This window comes from Thunnus thynnus, chromosome 2, assembly GCF_963924715.1.
Source record: "Thunnus thynnus chromosome 2, fThuThy2.1, whole genome shotgun sequence".
NCBI lineage: Eukaryota > Metazoa > Chordata > Actinopteri > Scombriformes > Scombridae > Thunnus > Thunnus thynnus.
In genome coordinates this window covers 22,116,610-22,140,734 of record NC_089518.1, presented here as the reverse complement: position 1 = coordinate 22,140,734, position 24,125 = coordinate 22,116,610, and the positions used below count along the sequence as shown (strand labels likewise).

The following is a 24,125-nucleotide window of genomic DNA, read 5'->3' as shown; positions in this document are numbered from 1 at the left end:
CTTTAACTGATGCAGTGGAGTCCAGGGATATGGCATGCACTCCGGCTACCAGTCCGAGTGCTACACTTGCTGTAACCCCAAAAAACCTGACTTCAGACCTGAGACTACATACACATCTTCCACTGTGCTCTTGTTGTGTGTTTTCAGTGTGGCTGTGAATTTTCCTCACCTGCAGGCGGTTCCTTCCAGCTCCATAGAGAGTTTTATCTGACTTCTTCAGTTCAGGAAACTGTACTGAAGAAATTAAACTGTACTCACTCACCTCCTCCGCTGTCAAGCGAAGTGAAGTTATCACGTCCTCAGCTTCTTCTCCCATGGTATAGATTTGAGTGTTTACCTGGTTTTCTTCCGCCTGTAATTGCAGACCAGAAGCTATTCGGAACCTCTCAACCCCTTTTATCCACTTGGGCCACTCCTCTGGCTTTGTGAAATTGAAGCTGGGTGGTGGTGGTACTCGAAAATGATCCATGGCCGCTCACGTTGTCCTTTTTTTTCCTTCACCTGTTGCGCCCGGTGGGTTAGCTCGTCGGCTCGTTAGCATTAGCTTAATTCCGTTTAGCAATGAGCACGGCTGCAACACACACAAAAAAACTCGCAGGTTCACTTTGTCCGTAAAAAAAAACAAAAAAACTCTCAGATGACTCTTCACGGACTATACAAAGTCTTCTGACACCATGTTATGTGGTGATGGAGGGAAAAATATGAGAGCCTGACAGCATGTCTTGTGTTTTCTTTCAAGTAACTTTATATACCACAAAACCCTATTACAGGACACTTCTAGTCTCTGACCAATAGGTGGCAGAGATGTACCAGAACACAACTGATAACACTACAATGGAAACTTGAATTTTTGACTTGAATCTTTCCTTTGAATTTGGGGCACACTGATTTGAAGGTTGTTGGCTTGTGCTACGACTGCTTGACATTCCACCGCTCCTTCAAGCCTTGCACAAAAATCCACTAGGTTATAGTGAACATTAGGAGAGGCTGAGTGGGTATGTTTGGCAAAGTTAGAAACTAGCTCTTAAGGGAGTTTACTCAACAATCACTGAACATTTGAAGCAGGGGCTAGTTCTGCAGCACCTTCTCCTGATTTGAGTGATTGCATGCCCACCAATGACCTTAAGCTGAAATTATGCTTTTTGCATCCACAAGTGCGTGAGGATCCACTAGGGTCCGCATGATGTAAATTTCATTATCATCCTCATACCTTCAATTTTTTGTGACTGCACAGACTTGTCCACGCGGTACAACCCTGTCTTCCTGTAGACTCTGATCTACTGCACATGCATGGAACGCAGACTCCAGAAAGTAGTATTAACAGAACTTCAATGCGTCCATGGTGTCCGCAGCTGTCCATGTACCTGTCCGCTCCGGAGTATATATCTGTGGCTTCACTCTAACTGCAAAGTTTTGAAACCACTAAACATCTCCACAAGCCTTTTTAGGGAGATTTAATAAGGTCTATATCTCCTTTAGGGCCAGTTGATATGGTTGACTATACTGTCACTCTAAGGCTGCTAGTGCCTTTGGTGAAAGGTTGTGGGTTATGGGCAGGAAAGTACAATATGGCAAGCGATCTTCCTGAACTAACTTCAATGATTTCTTCATCTAAATCATCAACCTGTCTCTTATACCCCATCTCAACTCAGCTGCTTAAGGAAGTCCTACCCTCAGTTAGCACTTTACTAGATATGATCAATCTGTCTTTAATAACAGGCTATGTCCCACAGTCCTCTATAGTAGCTGTAATTAAACCTCTTCCTAAAAAGCCTACTCTTGATTCAGGCATTTTAGCCAATCATAGACTGTCTAACCTTCCCTTTCTCTCAAAGATCCTTGAGAAAGCAGTTGTGAATGAGTTGTGTGACTTTCGACATAACAATATTTTATTTGAGGATTTTCAGTAAGGATTTATAGCGCATCATAGCACAGAGACAGCACTGGTGAAAGTTACAAATTATCTAATTGCATCGGTCAAAGGACTTTTCTCTGTAGTTGTCTTATTAGATCTTAGTGCTGCATTAGACACCATTGACCATCACATCCTATTACAGAGACTGGAACATTTCATTGGCATTAAAGGAATTGCATTAAGCTGGTTTAAATCCTATTGAGCAGATTGATTTCAGTTTGTACACGTTAATGATGAATCCTCCATGCATGCAAAAGTTAGACAGTTCCATAAGGTTCTGTGCTTGGACCAACACTATTCACCTTATATATGCTTCCTTTTAAGTAATATTTGGAAACACTCCATACATTTTCATTGTTATGCAGATGATCCTCAATTAAATTTATCAATGAAGCCAGGTGAAACCAATCAGTTAGCTAAACTCCATGCATGCCTTGAGGACATAAACACCTGGATGCACCTGCAATTTTCTGCTACTAAATTCAGACACAAAACTGAAGTTATTGTGCTTGGCCCTAAACACATTAGAAACTCATTATCTAATGATATAGCTAATCTAGATGGCATTACCCTGGCCTCCAGCATCACCATAAGGAATCTGGGAGTTATCTTTGATCAGGATATGTCCTTCAACTCTCACATGAAACAAATTTCAAGGACTGCCTTTTTTCGCCCATGTAATATTGCAAAAATCAGGTACATCCTTTCTCAAAAAGATACAGAAAAACTAGTCCACACATTTGTTACTTCTTGGCTGGATTAATTCAATTCCTTATTATCAGGCTGTCCTAACAGGTCTCTAAAGACTCTCCAGCTGGTCCAGAATGCAGCTGACACCCTCACTACATTTAAGAGTAGGCTTAAAACTTTCATTTTTGATAAAGCTTATAGTTAGGGCCGGCCAGGCTAGACTTGGACCGGCCCTTAGTTATGCTGCCATAGGCCTAGACTGCCGGGGGAGTTCCCATGATGCAGTGAGCTCCTCTCTCCTCCTTCCCCTCTCCATCTGTATGCATTCATGTACCATTAATGCATCTTACTAACTTGGCTTCTTCCCCAGAGTCTTTGTGCTTTGTCATCTCACAGGAAAACTGGACATCGAGGGCTGCGGTGATGGTGGCATGGTCCTGTGGGTGTCCTGTCCTGCCTCGACACCTTCTCCTACTGTTATTGCTATTATTATTACTAGTGACATGTCTATTAATATTATTGTTGCTATTGTTATTAATGTTGGTATTATGCTTCTCTTTGTCTCTCTCCCCCCTCTCCCCTTCCCTCTTTCTCTCTCAACCCAACCAGTCAAGGCAGACGGCCACCCAGTTAGAGCCCGGTTCTGCTTGAGATCCCCCTCCCCCCAAAAAAGGCAACACAAATAAAGTCTGAGTTCTTATTACTTTATTTTCAATAAATAACACTAATAATTAATATCACTTGTTTATCAGATACTGATAATAAGTGCACTCCAGGATAAGTTAACTTTCCCACCCATGTAAAACTGGATTACAGTAATGATTTTTCCCCCTAATAATTTAAAACAAATGTGTGAAATCAATTAATACATGGTATTTTGCTGAGCTGCTGGCCCAGAAGCTGCAGCAGACACTTTGCATACAAATTGATTTCCATCTGCTGCTCAAAGTGGGGCAGGCTGCAGTTCTGGCTCGGTGTGGGCCCGCCGAAACTCTTTTCCACCCCCAGACTAAACTGGCTGATGGTCAGCAAGTCTTCCTTCAGCTTTGGGATCAGCTTGGACAACTCCATCATTTCACAGCGGATGGAGGAGAGCTGGTGAGCGGTGGGGGGCTGCTGTCCCGGCCTGACCAGCTCCGTGGTGTTCAGCGGAGGGCAGGTGCTGGGGAGCTCTTCCGAGTTAGTCTGCAGGACACGGACTTGATTAGCAGGTGTCGACATCAGTGAACAATGGTGTACATTAGGTACATTTAATGTGGTTGAGTATTTACATGTTAAGGTTACTTTACACTTCTACTTCACTACATTTGTGGTTACTTTGCAGATTAAGATTTCACAAACAAAGCATGTGACCACTTCATAAAATATGTTTCAAATTAATTAAAGCTATATGAGGCAGCTCCACACGGACCAAATAATAAATAAGATATTTCATTTGTATCACACTTTTCATTCATAGTGAAACTCAAGGTGCTGCAGGATAAATAACATAGAATAACAAGAGTTGAGATGAAAAAGCCTTCCTGAATAGAAAGGTTTTTAGTGCTTTTTAAAAAGACTCTGTGCTGCCCTCATTACATGTTAATGCATAAATAATAACGATCAAATAATATAAAAGCCTACTGTATCACTGACAAGGTCCATCCTGTATAATTTTACTTCTGTTTAATGTTTAATTACATTTTATTGCTAATTCTTCTGTACTTGTATTAAAACACACTTTGAATGCAGCACTGTTAATTGTAATTAAGTATTTTATGGTGCACATTTTTTACTTAAATGATCCGAATAAGTCTTCCACCAATGGAGGCACCTGGATGACTTAGGAGCCAAAATTCCTGACTGCCATATAATCTTCCTACAATGTACTGATGCTCTCCAAAGTGGCAAAGCAAGTACAGACCCAGATTGTACAAAAGATGAATAACCATATAATTCATCCCCAATAAGTTACCGGGACTAATCGAAAATCACTAAATGCAACCTTCACCTCCTGAATATTAAAATATAATGAACTGTTTTCATTAGTAAATAGATTTAAGTAAGCTCCAGAAAACTTACGATTCTCCCCAGAAGCTTTCTTGTCCTTTCTCTCATCAGCTGGAGTGATGGCTTCAAGGCCCCGGTACATTGTACATTCTCAACAGCTCTGGAGGCTGCTTGTGCAGTGAACAGGCACAGGAAGATGAGAACTACAGCAGTGAAATGAAGGAGCACACAGGGGAGATAAATTAGATTTGAACACACACATACAGAGAGAGAGAGAGAGAGAGAGAGAAAGAGAGAGAGAGAGGATGGGCCTGAGCTACAGACTCCACTATAGAAAGTTTCAGTATTGTGCAAATTTGCCCTCGGAAGTTCAAGTTTTGGGACCGCCTGGTTTAAAAACAGACACTTACCAGCACAAAAATCCATGACAGCTGGATGGTTTAGTTGACAGCAGGCTCTCTGATGTGACACTTTCTCTGATCCATCTTTTGAGGATCACTTTTATTAGGACTCCTCAGATAAAGATCAGCTTCTTAATATTTTCCTCTGCGTGTAATTCCCTCCTATGAATTTCTGATTTCTAAAAACCTACACATCCCGTAAACCATAAGTCTGATTAAATCTTTAAACTCAAAATCCACAACACTGTTTAATAAAAGGGCGTGTTTTAGTCTATCTTGATGATTTTATCTTTTGTGATCAGTCATGTTGCTTACATGAGAAAAAGAAATGACTGTCATGTGTATTTTCTTGTGGTATCAGTATTACTCAAATACTATTAGACTATAAGATGGTTAAGTAAACATATAAGATATTGAATCATACGAGTAGTAGTTTTGACAATTTAAAAAATGAATGTTTGTAAAGGTGCCTCCACTTTCTCATATGAATGTATCAGATGATTCAAATCATCTTTAATTTCCGGTTTTCTTTCAAGATCAACACACTGTAAATTTTAAATAAACAACAGAACAAAATGTTTGTCTCCAGTAAATGTAAATCTTGATGTACATCACCTGCACAGATTCTACAACAGAAATATATGATTTTTTCAAACAAAGGGAGTAATTTCCTTTTAAATTGCATCCTTAACAAATATGTACTGCTGTACTTTTTTATTTCAAATATTTGCTCTAGATTATATTTTGTCCAATTTCATCTATTTACTCCAACATTCCTCTTTACTTGTGTTCTTGCCGTGAAATAAAAGTTGATACAATTCAAATTTTAAAAAAAAAAGATTGGTGATTTGAATAAAATATTTTTATTATTGCCATTTTACATGTAAAGTATAATATCCAGTCAGAATGGAAGAAACAATATGGGAGAGCATCATTTCATATAAATACTATAAATATTTGCAATTATGTAAATAAATGTAGAAAAAAAACCCTTAAATACACCAACTAATAAATAAATAAATAAATAAATACATAAATAGTTGTCAAAAGTGGTTTTTGTTTTCATTCACAGGAGGAATTTGTGTGCATGAAGCCCTCCACCCATCGCCTGGAGGAGTTAATAATTCGGAGGCCCATTATTTTCTTGCGGTAGTCGTCTGAAATTGTGAGACTCGTGCTGCAAGGTTGTGTGTGTTGACTTATGTTTGTCTGCCGAACAGCAGCTATGAAATTAGTATTAAACCTATTAGCGTTTTCGATGATGCCGTCTTTGGGCTCCTTTTTCAGACTCTTGATGATGGCTGGCAGGTGGTTGCCGAGGTAGTCAGAGATGGCACAGACGGAGGCCTGGATCTCTTTAGCGTTGTTTCTCACAGGCAAAGTTATTCCCGTAATGGGCTTTAGTTGGTTTTTCATCGGTGGTTCTCCGTGAAATATGTGTTCGACCTAAAGAGAGGAAGACAAAGTTAGAGCTCAAAGGCTTCAAGCTGTTTCGATCCATAATCTCACATTAATTGGCTCTTACTACTGGGTACATATTATAGGAAATGTAATTTTCAAGTATGATGTGTTTACTTACATAAGCTTTTTCTGCCAGCAGTAAATTACACAGAGGTATCACCATTTTCTTCCACTCAGGTCTACAAGAGTCCCTATTTCCCAGTGTACAAGGCTCCAGGTTTTGGGAGGCCGTAAAGGAGATGTGCATCATCACAATGCAAGAAAGCAGGAGCTCTACAAAAAGGTTATACATAAAAAAATATGATGTGGTCATCTGCATAACATGTCAACCAGAAGCGTGTTCAAGCCTAACTGGAGTCAACACCACAGAGTAAACGCTCAAGATCATACTGACAGAGAATGATAAAGACAATGTTGTCGTAAAGCTCACATTTGAATGAACTTGCCGTCAGACTTTTCAGGCAGCCACCATAAAGTAACAATGTGTTGTTAAAGTAGTTAAATGTCCAATTCACATATTTTCAGTCATTCTTGAAGTCACAACATACTTATTAACATAAGCATTATTACACAGAGATACGAAGAGTCTCTTTATCAGGTTCATTTTTTTCACCCTTTTCAGATAAAAGAATAACACAAAATGATTTAACTTTCATTTAAAAGTCGCTTACCTTTAGCCAGAGACATGTTGCGCTTTTTGTTTGTTTGCTGCTGAGTTAATGGACCTAAACTGGCGCATGCTGTGCTTATATATCGAAACACAGGATTTTTTTCTCATGCCATTAGTTGGTGGATGACGCCATTGCGGCATTATCGGCCCCAGAATCTCATTGTAAATGTTTCTATTTTGCAATTGTGGGGTACAATGCACCACAATACTGGTTTAATGTGGGAGGCAATGCAAACTGACACAGAATTATCAAAGACATCTGATGTTTATCAGTTGAACGAAAATAAGAAAAAGTGAAGTCTGCTGTCTGAAGAAATTTCACTGTCACTTACTGCAGAATTTCAAAACCAATTACCAGACAAATTGCAGATTTACTCTGAAAATTATTGTTATGATGCCATCAAATCCTCAGAGAGTCTAACCTTGAACTCACACAGGTTATTTCACTTAATCTCACTGAATCACAAAGAATCCCTCTACACATGGAGTCGCTGAATCACAAAGCAAAGAATGAAGAATGCACAGCCAGCCTGCTTATCCTGCTGACATAAGAGGTAATTAAGTGGCTCACTATAGGCTGCAGCCTGGTTTATCTAGGATCTTTTGTTTTTGGATTAAAATGCAAGTTTTTCCCTTTTCCTGTTCATTCTTGTTTCCAGTGACCTGAGATAACATTACTCATGTTTAAATTTTTCTGCCGCGTCATATGGACTAGATTGCTGCTTCTAAGAATTTGAGATACCTTTTAATTGGTAATGAGCTTCCTAGAAACACAAGTCCTAAAGCAAACTTTACAATCTTTTCACCTCTTAGAGATTTTTACCATAGATAACAAACCACAGGTTTCCCTCAAATATGCAAGAGACTTTAGATTCAGTGGAAATCAACAGGTGCTGGAAAGAACACTTACACACTTTTCTTGCTGTAATCATTCCTCCTGTTCATACTGGCCATTAAGAGATCCCTTCATAATGCACTTTTAACGTACAGTACCAGTCAGACCCTCTCATTCAAATGAATGAAAAACTGTGTCCAAAGTTTTGACTGGTACTGTAAGTGATGGGGGACAAAATCTACAAAAATGTGTTTAAAAGTTTATTTGAGGCTATATGATCCTACCACTGCGGCTCAACAGGAAAACACTTTTACTAAAAAGGGACATTTTTACTAAAAAGTCTGTAACTCTGGAAGATATGCACTTTAACTTACTCAGATGGTCAAAGCCTCATTTTATCTTCAGATAAACTTTTTAATTCATTTTCGCTCAAAACGAGGACTGTGGATTTTGTCCCCCACATTGTAAGCTCATTTAGAGGGAATCGTTTAATGGTCAGTATGAACAGGAGGAATGATCACAGTGAGGCTTCATTATCTTCGGTTTATCTGGTCTATCAGACCATACAGAGTGGTGGCAAGAAAAAGTTACAATATTATTAGTATTTTTGAACCACATTTAAGGTGAGAACATACTGATTGTCCAGGATTTGCAGTGATGTGTCAATCCCAGCAAAATTCTGTGAAGATTTACTTGGAACAAAGGGAAAAAAAGATTGTTTTTATTTGTTCAAAGAAAAATGCCTACATGGGTAAATGTATTTTTATACGGTCTATGGGATAAATACATTTCCACATTACAATCTGGGAAGAAAGGTGTGCATGAAGATTATGAAATAACATTTATATATCAGTCACTCTCTGTGGGGTCCTGTGTCCTGGCATTTTGAGCTTTGCCTTGCCATTATAGCAGTAGGTACCTAATATCATTAACAATGGCTCAGTACCATCTAAGTGTCCCAGTAAGTGATTCCAGTGAGCCAGCGTGCACAATACCACAGTATTAACAGTTGTAAAACCGATGTAGTGTAAGTCTTCTCGTACAGTAAACTGTACAATGTTGCTGTCTCATGTTGCATCCACAGCAGGTTACAGGTTACATGTGGCATCGTGCACAGAGTGTGTGCTCTCAACAATGCCAGTAAAAATCTCCTCTAATCCCTCTGATGTGCTCATTTCCATAGTTACTACTAGTTAAGACATTTCTGTGATACATCCCCGGAGCTGAAACAAGTTTTTCTGAAGTTTTAACTGCTTCACTCAGTGAGTCCCAGCTGTTGCCAAGCAACTGGCAACCATTTGTAAACAAACACCGGGGGCCTTTTCCCCTGCAAGACTGACCAAAGACAAACTGACCATACATGCTTTAGATACAATAGCTATTGTTGACAGACATGAGCTCAAACACACTTTCTGCTGTGTTAGAAAAGCAGATTCGCCGTCTATGTCTGAATGACTTTCCTTGTGGATATGGCAGCTGGGTGAGTTCAATTCAGGTTGCAGTGTCTTCTAGATAAGTAAGGGATAATGTACAGTGAGCGGGTCATTATTGTGAGTGTCCTTGGACCTCATGTATATTTAGCGGTTTAAAGCACTCTCATCACTGCACAGCTTGCTTTTTTTATGTAAGATATTATTAAACATAGTGCTTTTGTTTGTAGAGAAAGAGTAAAGACAGTACAGAGGGAGCAGAGACAGAGGACACAGGCGTCCTGCTGGATCTGCTGAGTTGCCCTCACTCTCCGTGGTGGCACGATGAGTCATGGAGCCCACAAGCTGCGGCCCTGAGACGGCTGGCTGTGTTCACACCTGAGTCTCTGCACGGTGACTTCGTTTACAATTACTTCAGCACACTACGCATCGTGGACAAGGGTGTGAGTGTACAGATTTTCTTTCCTACGTCAAAATGTTGAACTTTTTAATTTCATTCACTGCTCTCACCTGACCAGGGTCCAAACCTTTTTACAGAATTTGCTAAAACTGGTGAAACATCAACACCAGTTTTTGATTGAAAGTCCTGATTTAAAAAATGTTAAAAAGGATGCTATAACTTTAACATGCGCTCCCTGGCCTGATCATAGAATCCCCAAAACATTCTTCAACTTCAATGTCCCCAAATTCAAAAATCAAATTACACATCTAAAAAATTTTAACTGTTTTTTGTTCAAATTCAACAATTAATTAAAGCAAACCCCAAATCTCAAAAGTGGGCATTTGGGAACAAAAGATAAACAGATGATTGCAAAAATAGATCATATTTTCATATCTGGATCTCCTCTGGTAGCTGAATTATGGCTGCAACTTCAATAAATGAATGCTGCTTTTGCACAATTGAGCAAACTTATGTATTCATTTATTTATTTATTTATTTATGCATTTAAGGAAATTATATAACATAATAACACTGGAGTTAGAAAGCATACGAAAAAATAAAAAGAATCAAAGAAACAGATAAAGAGGGAGAGGAAACAGGTAATAAATAAAATAACTTATTACATAAATATTAGTTTGTAGGACACAGTTGAATAAACTGATAAATTAAAGTCAGAGGATACATTAAATCAATATAGGAACAACAACCATAGATACACACACGTGTGAGTGTGTGTGCACACGCATATACCCACACACACATTCCCATGTGTACCCATGTACAAAAAGAAAGACAGATAATATCATATTATTGTCTTAGTTTTCACATCTCATTAGAAATATTGTGTGTTGTATACTCAACCATTTTCACATCTTTCTTCAAAGATATGAACTCGATTTCTAATTCTTATGGTTGTTTTTTCCACTCCATATATTTCATTTACAAGATCCTTCCATTTGGAATTAATTAAGTTCATCATCTTTTAACTAATTCCTTGTAATTTCTTCAATTATCTCAACCCTTATTACTAGTAACAAGTGAGAATCTTTCTTCTTGATCTCGTCTGGTATTTACTCAAATACGAGGACTATCACTGTACGTTATATATCCTTGTAACACTCTTTTTAACTTTGTTTTAAACTCATTTTCTAAAAGGAGGGCGTTATTAAATGTCCAAATGCCAGCACCTTTTTTCCTTATTACTACTTAATGTCATTTGCAAAGGTATATGATCTGATAAATGTATTTGTATTTTTATACTACTTTGTGAATCAATTTTTTTCATTCCACAATAAATTAAAATTCCCCTCATAACACAATTATCTCTTAACTTTGATGTTTGATTAAGGAAACATGTACTTGATCCTTTGTTGTTGTGTTGCGTGCAGGTATCAGTCATCGACAACGGCCTGTTAAAGTTTTCAAAGCTGGAGGAGTTGGTACTGAGCGCCAACAAAATCTCTGACGTCCCTGCAGATAACCTCCCCAAAACTTTGAGGGTGAGTCACAGATATGCATCAGCTTGATAAAAAAGTTCATCAGATTAAGTGAAATCTGCAAAAGTTTGTCAGTAAAGGATGATTCAAATTTGAATAATAAGGAAAACAGAGTTAGGGAGTTAGGCGGAATCAGGCACTGCTAAGATGACAACAACCAGAGCCGCTCACTTTGAGCTTCAAAACTGCTCTTAAGAAACAACGGGTTAAATCATGGTGGCTACGTCCTATTTTTTTACAATCTATGGGTAAAACACCTGCTGTGACATAGCTGATGTTGTAACATGAACAGTTTGATTGCAAATACGGACAGGTGACAAATTAAAACCAAAAACCAAATCAATACAAAGTTGTTCTGAGTGATCACCTTTATCCTATGATTAAACATTTCTATCCTGATGGGAGTGGTCTCTTCTAGGATGACAATGCCCCAATTCACAGGGCACGAGGGGTCACTGAATGGTTTGATGAGTATGAAAATGATGTGAATCATATGCTATGGCCTTTGCAGTCACCAGGTCTCAACCCAGTTGAACACCTATGGGAGATTTTGGACCGACGTGTTAGACAGCGCTCTCCACCACCATCATCACAACACCAAATGAGGGAATGGTGTTCATCCCTCCAATAGAGTTCAGATACTTGTAGAATCAATGCCAAGGCACATTGAAGCTGTTCTGGTGGCACATGGTGGCCCAACACCTCACCAAGACACTTTATGTTGGTTTTTCCTTTAATTTATCACCGGTCTGTATGCTTCTTTCAAAGATTTTGGAACTACGTGCCAACCAGCTGGTTACACTCAACAGTCTAACCAAGCGCCCGTCTCCTCGACTGCAGTACCTCGGCCTCGGCTCAACTAGTGTCGGTTCCCATGAAGACGTCACTCATCTTACAGGAAGCCACTGGTTAGTTCACACACACACACCCACACCCACACCCACACACACACACAGGAAGTCGGCTGGTTTTTAACAAGGTAAACCAAAACCAGGTCAAATGAAAACTTGAACAAAGAAGAATTGTGTGATTTTTATGGTTCGTAAGGCAAGACAATATTATAACATCACATCAAGTGGTGATGTTTCATCGCAGGTTTTTCTACGTGATTTTACACACCTACTGATCTGAAGGCGTGCCTGTTTTTCAATTCTGACACTTACTGAAGCAACACTGAGGGTCAGGTGAGGACGACACAGGGATGACTGCAGTAGACACTGTTAGGTAGATTATCTATTGATCCCACCTAAAAGTATTATATGTACTAAATGTTGTTTCAGTGGGAGCAAGGAGTTGATGATTTTACACAATGACACCCACTCTGCATTAAAGTTAAAGACACCTTAATTTTATGGTCATAAAAGTCTTTTTTATTTTACTGAGGATGAATATAAGATGGCAAATATAGAAACCCTTATCTAATGTGGTTATAATGTTAGTAAGCCAAAATATTTTCTTGAGATTTCCTTCTTTGTCATCAATTAAACAGAATTGTAAAAAATAACCCTGATAATAATCTGAAGGTCGATACTGAGGTTGACACTTAACATTTCTAAAAAAAAAGCAACGCCAGTTACAAACTGGAGTTGTGATGTTTGAAGATACTGAGTTGCATCATTACATCATAGGAAGTGTAGGTGTTTTTGGAGCAAAGTCATGACATCTCAACCTCGACTGCTCCTTTTTTTAAAAAAAAAAAAAAAGTCTGTTGTGAGTAGGCTTGCAACTAACAATTATTTTCATTATCAATTAATCTGTCAGTTATTTTCTCAATTAATCTTTTGGTCTATAAAATGTCAGAAAATGGTGAAAAATGTCGATCACTGTTTCTCAAAGCCCAAGATGCAACCTCTAGTGTCTTGTTTTGTCCCGACCAACAGTCCACAACCCAAAGATATTCAGTTTACTGTCACAGGGGACTGAAAACAAACAGGAAATATTTACGTTTAAGAAGCTGGAACAAGAGAGTTTTGGCATTTTTTCTTTAAAAAAATCACTCAAACGATGGATGAATTTGAATTTGTTTAGTTGGCGATTAATTTTCTGCCGCTTGACTGATCAATAATCAACTAATCATTGCAGCTCTACTTGTGAGTTACCAAACTTTATGGGAGCATAATTAAATTGCTGAAGAAATTCCTTCCAGTTGCTCATAACTCAAAAGTGTCTTATATATATTTTATTTTTGCTATGTTGTCTGTAGGTTTATTTGTACATTAAACGTTAGAATCCATGCTCTTCCTCGTCTTCACCGTTTCTTCAGAAGTTATCGGATTTGCAGTCTGCTGTCCTGTAAAACCAGTGACTCCCTCTGACCTCAGGCCGCAGCTGGTGTGTCTGGACCTTAGTGACTGTGAGTTTCAGGCCCAGCAGGCCCTGCTGAATGCCTTGAGTACGCTCCCCTGCCTCAGGACGCTGGTGCTGGAGGGAAACCCCCTCACTCTTGCGCCCTCCTACCCGGGTTTCACTGTGGACAGTCTCCCACAGCTCTCTTGCCTGGACGCCTCATGGATCTCCCCTGAGGAAAGACATCGTTTTAGAGGCTTGGCCAAGATGAGTGGTGAGACTTTGGACTGTCAATTAGTGTTTCCAAGTCCTCTGAACCTGGGCTCCTATTGCTCAAATTAAACAGTTTTGTCATTTTATCCACATCAAGAGCTTATAGTTTACAATATATGGATTTTTTTCTTTTGTACAGATCTGATAGTGGACTGGGCATCAGCCACAGTGAGTGTAGGCAGGATGAGAGGAATCCCAGACCCGCTGATGAGTGTGGATGAAAACGCTCCTGACTTCCCTGTCATCACCTACAGCTATTTTATCACATATGTGTTCTTAAGTCATCAAACACCTGTTAACCAGGTAAGGTAGGGGAGAACAGGGTTGGTAGTCACACTTTTTACTTTCATTTGAATCCCTCAAAAACTGTATCCCTAATAGATTCCCTTTCAATGTGTAATAGAAGCCTAAAGCGTCAGGTTGGCATGCAGTGACCTCACTCTCCTTAAGCTTATTCTGTTGTGTGTGGACTGTAAAATACGTCAAGTACACTTGTGACGACCCATCGTGGGGTTGGTAATCACACACTATGGAGTTCATTGTCCCTATGTTATTTTAATGAAGAAAAAGAAAAAAAGAGGCAATTTATAAATGAATTTAAAAAGTTTCATTTCATGTTGAATGTTCATGAATGTGACAAACATCGTAGCTAACTGTAGGTCTCCCCTCATACTTTTTAATGGTAATAACTGTCTTATTATAATCCAATTGTATAAAAGCTTAGAAGAAAAACACAGAGGAGCTGGATATTTACATTTTGACATGGAAAACACTAAAAGTCCTCTCACCTCAATGTCAAGTGTCTTATTCCTGATATGACCTTGTAAGTGACCTCTGACCCTCTAGGGCGTGACATCTAATGAATATGCTCTCCCTTATCTCTGTTTTTGGCATTGTGTTCGATTTTATATCTTTTCTTTTCTTGACTTTGTAAATGGTCATAATAATATCTGCATTTTTGAACCTGTAAAAACTTAAAGGTTAGGTTCACATTTTTCCAAGTCTGTCTTAAAACAATGCTCACATGCCCATACGTACACTTCAAGACTGATTTATTGCTGTAATTGTTCCTCATGTCCGTACTGGCCGTAAAGAGATTCTTCCTAAAGCTATTTTAATGGAAGAGATGGGGGACAAAATAAACAGCCCTCCTTCTTTGCAAAAACACATTCACAAACTTCAGCTGAGGCCAAAGAGTCAAACAAAACAACTGAGTTTCTTTCAGAGTTACAGTCTGTTTAGTGCAAAATTTAATCTGCTGGATTTTATCTGCTCAGCAAGGAAACACTTCCCTGGGAAATAAAAAGGGGAACTTTTGGACTAAAAAAGCAGCAACTTTGAAAAATATCCAATTCATTTGACTTATTATTTGACTGTTTTATGCACAGAATAAAGACTGTGGATTTTGTCCTCCATCTCTTACACTATAATCATGTTAGACAGAGATCTCTTCATGGCCAGTATGGACAGCAGGAATGATTATAGCAACTAATAATTCTTGAAAAATACCTGTGAGCATGTGAGTCATGTGTTAAAACAGACTTGTCAAATGTGAACTCATCCTTTAATCTCAGGTCAGTTCTCAGGTGTAATTTCTGTCAGAAGTCAGACATACGATCAGCACACTGCAGTAAAAGCTACTAATACATTTTATTTAATAGACCAAAGTTTCAGACATTGTCCAAAAACACAAGAAATATAAAACACACTCATCACTCAGGTGTTTGCAATCTGCTTAATTCAGAATCACTCTGCTCCCAGACTGGACCAATCAGAAAGCAGCGCTGCCTGATACTTCCTCTATGGGACAAAGCATGCCAATATGAAAACAGCAACAACTGAAGAAAAGAAAAAAATGACAAAAAACATGTTCAAAAGTCACATAAATCATCCATAGTGGAAAACAATTATCACAGAAACTATTGCAGGGAAAAACAGTGAAGAGAAAAAAAGGTAATAATAAATTTACCTAAAAAATAAAAATATAGCCTATTTTGGCAAAAAAAAACAACAACAAAAAAAAAACAAGTAGAAATTGGCTAATATTAAAATTAATACCTAAGCTGTCATTTGTCACATGGGAAATTTCACACTAACACATGAGAACCACTTTGTTGTTGTATTTATTCACATGTGCCCACATCAGTTTTTATATCTGACTTATTTTGCGAGGTTCAGTGCTGAGTAAACTGCTCACACATGGACACATTTTCCCCCTATCTTTTAAATCCACACATATATATTTTTTGTGGTGCTGTTCACAGATAGTCAACAGCGAGTCTAAATTAGACACAACAGCCGGAGGAGACGTGTCCAGTGATGCTGAGCTGCAGTCAAACAAGAACAGCGAAAGAGAAACATCCAAATCAGAAATTCGAGACTTGATGGTGAACACTGAGGAAACCCACCAGGATACTGCACACGGTAATAACACTTTCCCTCATTTGACGTGCACCGAGTTCAGGGCTGGAAGAGAAAGATTAAAAAAAAAAAGCTACCGGCATTGTTGTGTTAAGGAATCTGGACATAATGTCAAGTGTGATGTCTGGATTATGTATTCTGAACTTTATCAGTTTCTGTAGAATCACACAAGTGCATGTTTTCAGAGAAACGCACAGTCAGAACAGCCAGCGGAGGGTTGGATGACTAATAATAATAATAATTAAAGTAATTTGTGCCACGCTTTTTATTCACAGTGAAATGCAAATTGCAACAGATTTAGTAACATAGAACCCACAACATACAGAAAATAGTAGTACAAATGACGAAAAAAACCTTCCTGAAAAGAAAGGTTCCCAGGCCTTTTTTAAAAGAGTCTGTGCTGCCCTCAGATGGTCAGGGAGGCTGTTCCACAAGCGTGGTGCAGCAGAGTGGAAGGCTCTCGTTGTGCTGGTAGATCTGAGGGTGTGGGTGGAAGTTTGTGGTGTGATGGGGAGGCGCATGTCCGTTGATGGATTTGTATGTGAGTAGCAGGACTTTGTAGTCAACCTTGAAGGAGACAGGGAGCCAGTGCAATGAAAACTGAATAAGTGTGATATGTTTGTGTTTTCGCACTCTCATCAGGATCCTGGCAGCGCTGTTCTGAATATACTGGAGCTTCTGGATGCTCCTGCCAGGGATCCCTGTGAAGAACGCATTACAGTAGTCCAGTCTAGAGGAGATAAAGTTTCTCTGCATCTGGCAGGATTAGAGAGAGCCTGAGTTTAGAGATGTTTTTGAGATGGTAGAAAGGGGTTTTGCGTAGATGTCTTATATGGTCATTAAAAGTCAGCTGACTGAGTGACTAAGGAGGAAAAGGGGGATGTCCTGGCTGTCAAAGGTGAGATGAGCTATGAGGGATGACTGAATCTGGGAACATCTTCAACTGGCGGAAACGTATACTCATCCAGGCCTTTATCTCCTCAAGACAGGTGCTGAGGCGAGACATGGCTGCAGAGGGGCTAGACTGATCATTTATTAAGCATTATCACGTGTCAAACTCTTTGCTTAACTTACTGCTCCATTGGTGGTTTGTTTGTATATATTCTCTTAACTAAGTGTCTCTGACTTGGCACAAGCCTGAATTATAGTTTGCTGTTTCTGGTGTTGCACATTCACTTGGATATTTCCTTTTCTAGAGTCAAGACACAGCACGTCAAAGCTGCCGTGGTCAGAGTGCATGGACTTCAGTGACACACAAACATACATCGTTAGCGATCTGGGGAGCTTTAAGAAATTCCTCAATCAAGGACTTTGTCTTAGGATAGAAGTGGAAAAGGTAACATTTTTTATTTTGAGAAGGAGAAGGTTTATATGCAAAAAAAACCAAAACAGTATTTGGACTCATTTTCTGACATTTGACATGTACTGTAGGTCCTGTCATGGCCTGCGGCTTCTGAAGACGCCCCGGTGGCCAAACCGAGCCAAAATGCCAAAGAGAAAAAAGGAGGGAAGGGGAAAGAAGTGAGCTCGTCATTTTGTTTTCACACACCTCTCTTGAGTCAGCTGGTGGCAGGCAGGCTGAGGAGTCGTCCAGAAAAATAAACAATAAGTCAATGGACATTCAGGGAAATCCTGGATTGATGCAGAAACGTTGATTTCTGAAAATATGTTTCCGTTACTATGGCAACCAAGGTGCCAAAACTAATAGCAATCTCAGGCCAGTTTTCAGTTGGCTCCAAATCACTCATTATTCATCTCATTATACTGTGGCCACACTTCAACTTGTATTATAGTTTATCATCTGACATACTGTAGTCTGCCGTCAGAATGACCAACTACCAGGAGGATGCAGGTTTAATTTTAATTTTAGTTTTTCACCTGTGAATCTTGTGTCTTGTCTGGTTTGGATTCACCAAACCATCATATAAGCTCTGTGTAAGTGTTGAAAATCTGTTCTCAGTCTCCTTTCTGTGATATCTTCTTTAGTCTCCAGTCAAATCTGGCTCCAACAAAGACAAATCAAAGGACAAAAAGAAGAAATCTGTAACAGAGCTGGTCCACGACGCCCCCGTCAGGAGAATCCTCGGCTCTGTCCACGTCCCCCTGCAAAGCCTCGTCAAAGGGGGTCAAAAGGTGGACGTCCTCTGTGACCTCGGTACCCTGCACACGGAGCCTGAGGTGGAAGCTATGCAAACACTTGAAAAGGCGAGTTTAAAGGTGTTCACACAGCTACGGGGTTGTTGAGAGAGTGTGAACAAGAAACAAGAATAGGAAACATTGATAGTAACATATGAGACAACCAGCAGGATTATAAACTCTCAAACTGACATGAAGACTTGTTTCATGTGAGATATGTTTTCCCTCTCAAAGACAATCAAAGAGGACAAGAAGAAGGAGGAAAAGGAATCAAAGCGGAGAGGAGGCAGCGGGACTGGACAGAAGAGCACAGCAGCTTCAAAAGGTCATTTAGATAATCAACTGAGTAAAGTTGAGATTAATTAATGGAAAAATGGTTTTGACATAAATAAATAGGGGAAATAAGTCTAGAATGGTGTTATACTGTGGCTGGTCTCATTATACAACATGTGTTGGTCTATATCTAGTGAGTAACATAAAGTGGGCAGCACACTTTCGAATTTTATCATCATCTAGTGTATAAGGAAAAATAAAAAATCTGATCTCTGAGGGGAAATTGGGTGATGTTACAGTTGCTCACATTCTAGAAGAGAAATTATAATAGAAAATAAGAAATATGAAAAATATGTGCATTATACTACATATATAACAGTGTAAATAATAAGGCTGAGAAATTGGATCTATAAGTGTTAAAAAGCAAAAATAGTATAACTAAATAAGAAATATTAGTTGAAATATACAGTATGAATGCAGTATAAATATACACCAGAGTATTGCACAGTTGAATTATTGTACAAAATGATTCTACTGTTATTCTACTGTACTGATTTATCTCTCACTAAACTCTTCTTTTTCGGTCTGATTAACCTCCTGGATCCTGTTGTGCTCTGCAGGCAAAGGAAAAGGAAGAAAGGAACGGGAGGTGGATGTCCACACAGACAACCCCATGTCCATACCAGTGGAACCAGTGACTCTGGAGTTGAGTGTGGAGCTGGAGAAATGGCGGTCCTCATCAGAAGCCACAAAGCTCTCACACAGAACCTCCAGGAAAAAAAACAACACTGAATCTGTTTTATCTTAAAGCAACATGACCAGCGAAGCCGGGCTCATGTATTTTCAGTTTGACCCTCTGTAAATTCTGGCTGGGTAAGGTTATAGGCTTCATTTCAGCTCCAGTTTAACCAGTGTCCTCCCCTGCATTCCTTCATTATCCTAAATTTATCATAGTTTTATATGGCCTGCAGTTATAATACAGTTATCAATCTACAGTATCTGCACAGTATTCCAGCCAACATGTGCTTCTAAATGCACTGGGAAGTTTAAACAGTACGGAAGAGACAATTTTAGCCTCGAAGTAAAAATGGCGTTCACACTATCTGCTGTCACTTTACCTGTGACGTAAATATGATTAGAGATAAAACTTGGGGAAAGTTAAGCCGACAACTGGATGTATTTCCACCACATGGAGGCAATTAGTCACCTGTACAAAACAAGCAGCACAGTCCGACCAGTAAAGGACTTCAAACTCAAATTGTCTTACTAAAAATTATCAGATCAGATACAGAAATAAATTAATGACAGGGATTAACCCAACTGAAAATGACGCCATTGCAAGGAGAGGAGTCTGTTAAACTTGTTGCTGTGGTTAGTACTTCATACTTTGTCATATCTGTGCTGATCTGTGGCAACAAATGTCAGGTTTCTATTTACCTCGTCGTCTTCATTGTGAATTAATGTGATCTTTGCTTGACGTCTTGGAAATTATAATGAATGAATAGGGAACATGAATAAATCCCAGATCCAGAAGCCCTGAAAGCACCAGGTTCAATCTGTGTTAACTGGATTGTGGTAGAAATTTAATTGCCAATTTGTTTTGAAATTTGCAACACTGAAGTCCAACATCACCTAAAATGTTTTAGGGTTTAAGGTTCTATTTATCTCATCTGAAGGCCTTGTTTTAGAGCGGTCCCCTAAAACTATAAAGACTTCCATTATTTTATGTTGCATGTTCTCGATAACTCTGTGTTTATTTGATCAAACCATAAACTGACTGACACACATCAAACCTGGGAGCAGGCAGTAGCAGTACTGGGAGTACTGGTTAGTTGGTTTCTGGGAGTCTGGGAAAAATATTACATGTAGACTGTTGTGTATCACTCTTGATGGTACATGAAGGCAACAGAGAACAAACCAGATGCACAGAGATTGTGCATTAAGCTTCCAACTGAACAATCAACACAGAGATGTTTGATTTTTAATTTATACATAAATTTCATTTATTTTATACAGATATTCAAAACATTTTTTAAAGAAATGCCTAAGTATTTCATTGTTTCATACAGAAATGATCACTTAATTTCAAAGAAACTTTTTTGGAAAGGCCATTTCACTGGAACTGAGGGCTTTACAGTAAGTGTGAAGTGCTTCTTTCTTACCTTTCAATCCAGCAATCCCTTTATGAAGACCATAAAAAAAGTTCCTGTTAAAGCCAAACAGCACAAGGTTTCCACTGCTCCACTCCAGGCGAGAGCGAGCAAATCTCTCACCTGTGATTACCCTTCACAAAATTACACACATACTATCAAAGAGTACATAGTATTTCCAGGCATAAAAAAATAAACTATAGCTCACCAATTTTTTGCGCAAACTGACATTTGTTTTTCAATCAAGTAATTTACATTTTGAAATAAACACCTTTTATGATAGTATATTATCTTTGTAACCCTCCCCGACAAGCTGTGCAAACAATGTTAGGATATTGATAAATTAAATGATCTGAAGATCCCACAATGATACGTCCACCAACAGTATCTTCTCATTCACACAAACCCAGGATATCACACATTTCCTCCAAAGTCATTTACAAATACAAACTGTTGATTATTTTTCTGGATGTCTGAACGTTTGGAGAGAGATTCTGAGGAGAACTTTCTCCTTATAAGAGCGCTTAAGGGCTGGCGTGGACGATGAAGACGCTTGGGATAAAACAAGCACACAAAACGCACACATGACAAACCGAAACCCCAAAAAGCACCGCATAATCTAACATGATGTGCAAATACAGTGATTGTGCGAACGAGAGGGTTGGAAAGGCTTCAGAAGGTCTGGTCATCGTTACAGGATTCGGTCCAGTGGCCAAAGACCTCACAGATGTCGCAGTAGGGCCGCTCTTCGCCCTTATTGCCGTGGTAGGTGGTGTGCGGGGGGGAGTCGGGCATCTGCATTTGTGTGGGACAGTCCTCGGTGTCGTGGAGGTCGAAGCAGTCGCAGATGTCGCAGAACAGCCGTGGGGGAGGCTTCTTCTTCACGGGTTCCTTGTCGAGACTGCACAAAAAAAAAAAAAGAAATAATCCTTTTATTCTATTTTTATTTTATTTTTTACTTTTTATAACCTACTTTCTATTTCTGGTTTTACTTACTTCAACTCATCTCCTATATTTTAGTATATTATTATTTTATTACTTTATCTCTATTTTATCTGTATTTGCCTTTTAATACCCTACTGTATATTTCCGGCTTTACTCACTTTAATACATCTCTCCCTTTTTTCTTCCTTTCTTTCTTTTAATATTTTACTATCTTTTCCTCACACTTCGATTTTATTTATTTATTTTGGCTATTCTGAAAGTTATGATAGCGTCTCCTCAGTTCCTGTTTTTATTGAGTTCTTCATTTATAACAAAGTAATTTATTGTTTGTGCATGGATTGGGGGGGTTGTGTGCTTAATGCAGTGAATCGTAGCTCTACAATGTAAATGAAAATATATGAAAGCAGAGGCTCTGAAAATGCAAACTCACACAAACTTATTTTTCATTTCACCTCCATCATTTTGTTTCTTGTGTGCCGTGGATGTATTCAGGAGACTGAGTGTATTTTCTCTCTAAACTTTATTCAAAAAAACTGCACTTACAAAACGCCACACCAGCCTGTGTGTTCCGTTTCATTTCATGTCGCATTCTGATTGGCATGTTTGTAGATGTTTGATCCTAAATTTCTGATGCTGTCATAATTTTGCCTGAGGCCGTCTTTGGTCGCCAAAGTCCCACATCATTCATTGGTTCACGTGTCTCAGTGAGATCTAGGATCACTATTTTGGATTGACGACCAAAGATTTTGCCACGTTTCTCTCACGATTGTCGACTTTTGCCTCAGACGGCTCAAAGACACACAGTGTAAAAAGGCCTTTAGAGGAAGTCTGAGAAAATCTGCGACGTAAGTGACTCACCTGTCGTAGTTATCCAGCTCGCTTTGATTATTCCCATTGAGAGCGGCAGCTGCCATTTTCTCCAATTTGTCCTTGAGTTCCTCGTTCTTCCTCTGAAGGTCAACAATGACTGAATTCAGGAACTCAATCTGTAAAAGTGACACACAACAGTATCATCAATGCTGTTGTTGGCCAATGATCATGCATCCACAAATTCTTTCACACAATATTTTTTTATTAAATTGACAGATTGTCTCCCCTGTGAGGGTTTTTCATTGTGTTTCGTTTGCCTCAGCCCTATGACAGCGACCACAGAAAACAACTATGCTTCGCCATATCCTCAAATAATTAAACCTTTGTTAATCAAGATGGTGAATCACCACTGTGAGATGTCAGCCAAAGAAAAATAATCCCTCAGAATGAGTCAGGAGAGTCTGTAAAATACGCAAGAACGAGTAAAAAGTAGATCTGATCTCTGTTAAGCATCTATGATGAGTGTAACCAAAATTTTAGTGCAAGTTACTGAAACCTAAAAGTATTCTGAAATCCTGATTTATCTTTGAAGGACAGTTTCTAGTTTTGACACCAACTATCATGAGTTCCCACTGGACAAAACGTAATAGCCACAGTGACAGACAAACATGCACAAGTGAAGCTGATGAAAAACATTAACAAACCGCTGCCTGATGGTGGTGTAGCATTGCCAACATCAGAGACAGGGCAGAGGAGAGGAGTTGGGATTTAAAAAAGAGAAGGGAAAAAAAAAAAATTTGAGATTCAAATTAGGACCCACCTACTGCTAGACACACACACTCAAGTCATCACTGACACAGAAAATACAGTATAACATTTTACAGTCAACAGAGGCTGAAAGCAATTGTATTAAGTGAAGGTTGTGAGACTGATGACACACGATATCATCTCACTGTGGGTGAAATTCTCATATACAACTGATCCGTGTGAGAACTGAGATGACGTTAGAAAATGCTTTTAAAGGAAGTTTCAAATCAATTTAGACCCATTTCACCTCTGTAAAAACATTATACTGTAACAATTACATGAATCAACAGTGGACTGTATAACTCGGAGTACAGTGCTACATCAGTATGTTAGTAAATGTCTCAGTAAGCAGAACAGTCATTTCACAAACAGCATTCAGTCAGACTGTTTCCGTACGACTGCCCAGATATGAAGACCAAGTTAATGTCAAACCAGAAAGTTAAAATAGGCCAGCGTAGGGAAACAGCTTTACACTGAATATATGAACAGCAAGAAAACCCAACGAAAGACAACCGAAAACCTCAACCCACCCTGGTCTATAACTGGTATTATTCAGACTGAGAGGAAACATGCACCCACCTGACTCTCAGCAGTCTCCTTATCCTCCCTTAGTTGGTCCAAAACCGCATCACCTGGAAACAACATCAAGTACAAGATTATATAAAAGTCTATCTGTTTTATTAGACTTTTTGTAA

General features: G+C 39.0%; 2 protein-coding genes across 5 annotated transcripts in view; one reads left to right on the top strand and one right to left on the bottom strand.

The window, feature by feature from the left end:
- The first annotated feature begins 9,265 nt into the window (after positions 1–9,265).
- LOC137197559 (leucine-rich repeat-containing protein 43-like) lies at positions 9,266–19,997 on the top strand. Its single transcript, XM_067611057.1, has 12 exons — positions 9,266–9,441; positions 9,622–9,834; positions 11,222–11,332; positions 12,098–12,237; positions 13,651–13,889; positions 14,028–14,191; positions 16,153–16,312; positions 17,506–17,645; positions 17,741–17,830; positions 18,296–18,514; positions 18,680–18,770; positions 19,339–19,997. Exons 1-12 carry the CDS (start codon positions 9,355–9,357, stop codon positions 19,524–19,526), a joined length of 1,842 nt encoding a protein of 613 aa, XP_067467158.1. The 5' UTR covers positions 9,266–9,354; the 3' UTR covers positions 19,527–19,997.
- Positions 19,998–20,696: 699 nt separating this feature from the next.
- Positions 20,697–24,125, bottom strand: part of clip1a (CAP-GLY domain containing linker protein 1a) — a 29,299-nt gene continuing 25,870 nt past the window's right edge. For all 4 annotated transcript variants that reach the window (XM_067611025.1, XM_067611041.1, XM_067611033.1 and 1 more), the window contains 3 exons: positions 24,010–24,062; positions 22,672–22,799; positions 20,697–21,769 (listed from right to left, as the gene is read on the bottom strand). In XM_067611025.1, coding sequence (XP_067467126.1) covers positions 21,541–21,769; positions 22,672–22,799; positions 24,010–24,062 — 410 coding nt within the window. In that variant the 3' untranslated portion in view covers positions 20,697–21,540. The remainder of the gene's footprint in view (positions 21,770–22,671; positions 22,800–24,009; positions 24,063–24,125) is intronic.

Excerpts from the sequence above, each read along its gene's own strand:
- LOC137197559 (XM_067611057.1), top strand. The coding sequence starts at position 9,355 with ATGAGCTCAAACACACTTTCTGCTGTGTTAGAAAAGCAGATTCGCCGT. Across the intron at positions 11,333-12,097 it reads ACCTCCCCAAAACTTTGAGG|ATTTTGGAACTACGTGCCAA; the intron begins GTGAGTCACAGA and ends CTTCTTTCAAAG. Across the intron at positions 18,771-19,338 it reads GAGCACAGCAGCTTCAAAAG|GCAAAGGAAAAGGAAGAAAG; the intron begins GTCATTTAGATA and ends TGTGCTCTGCAG.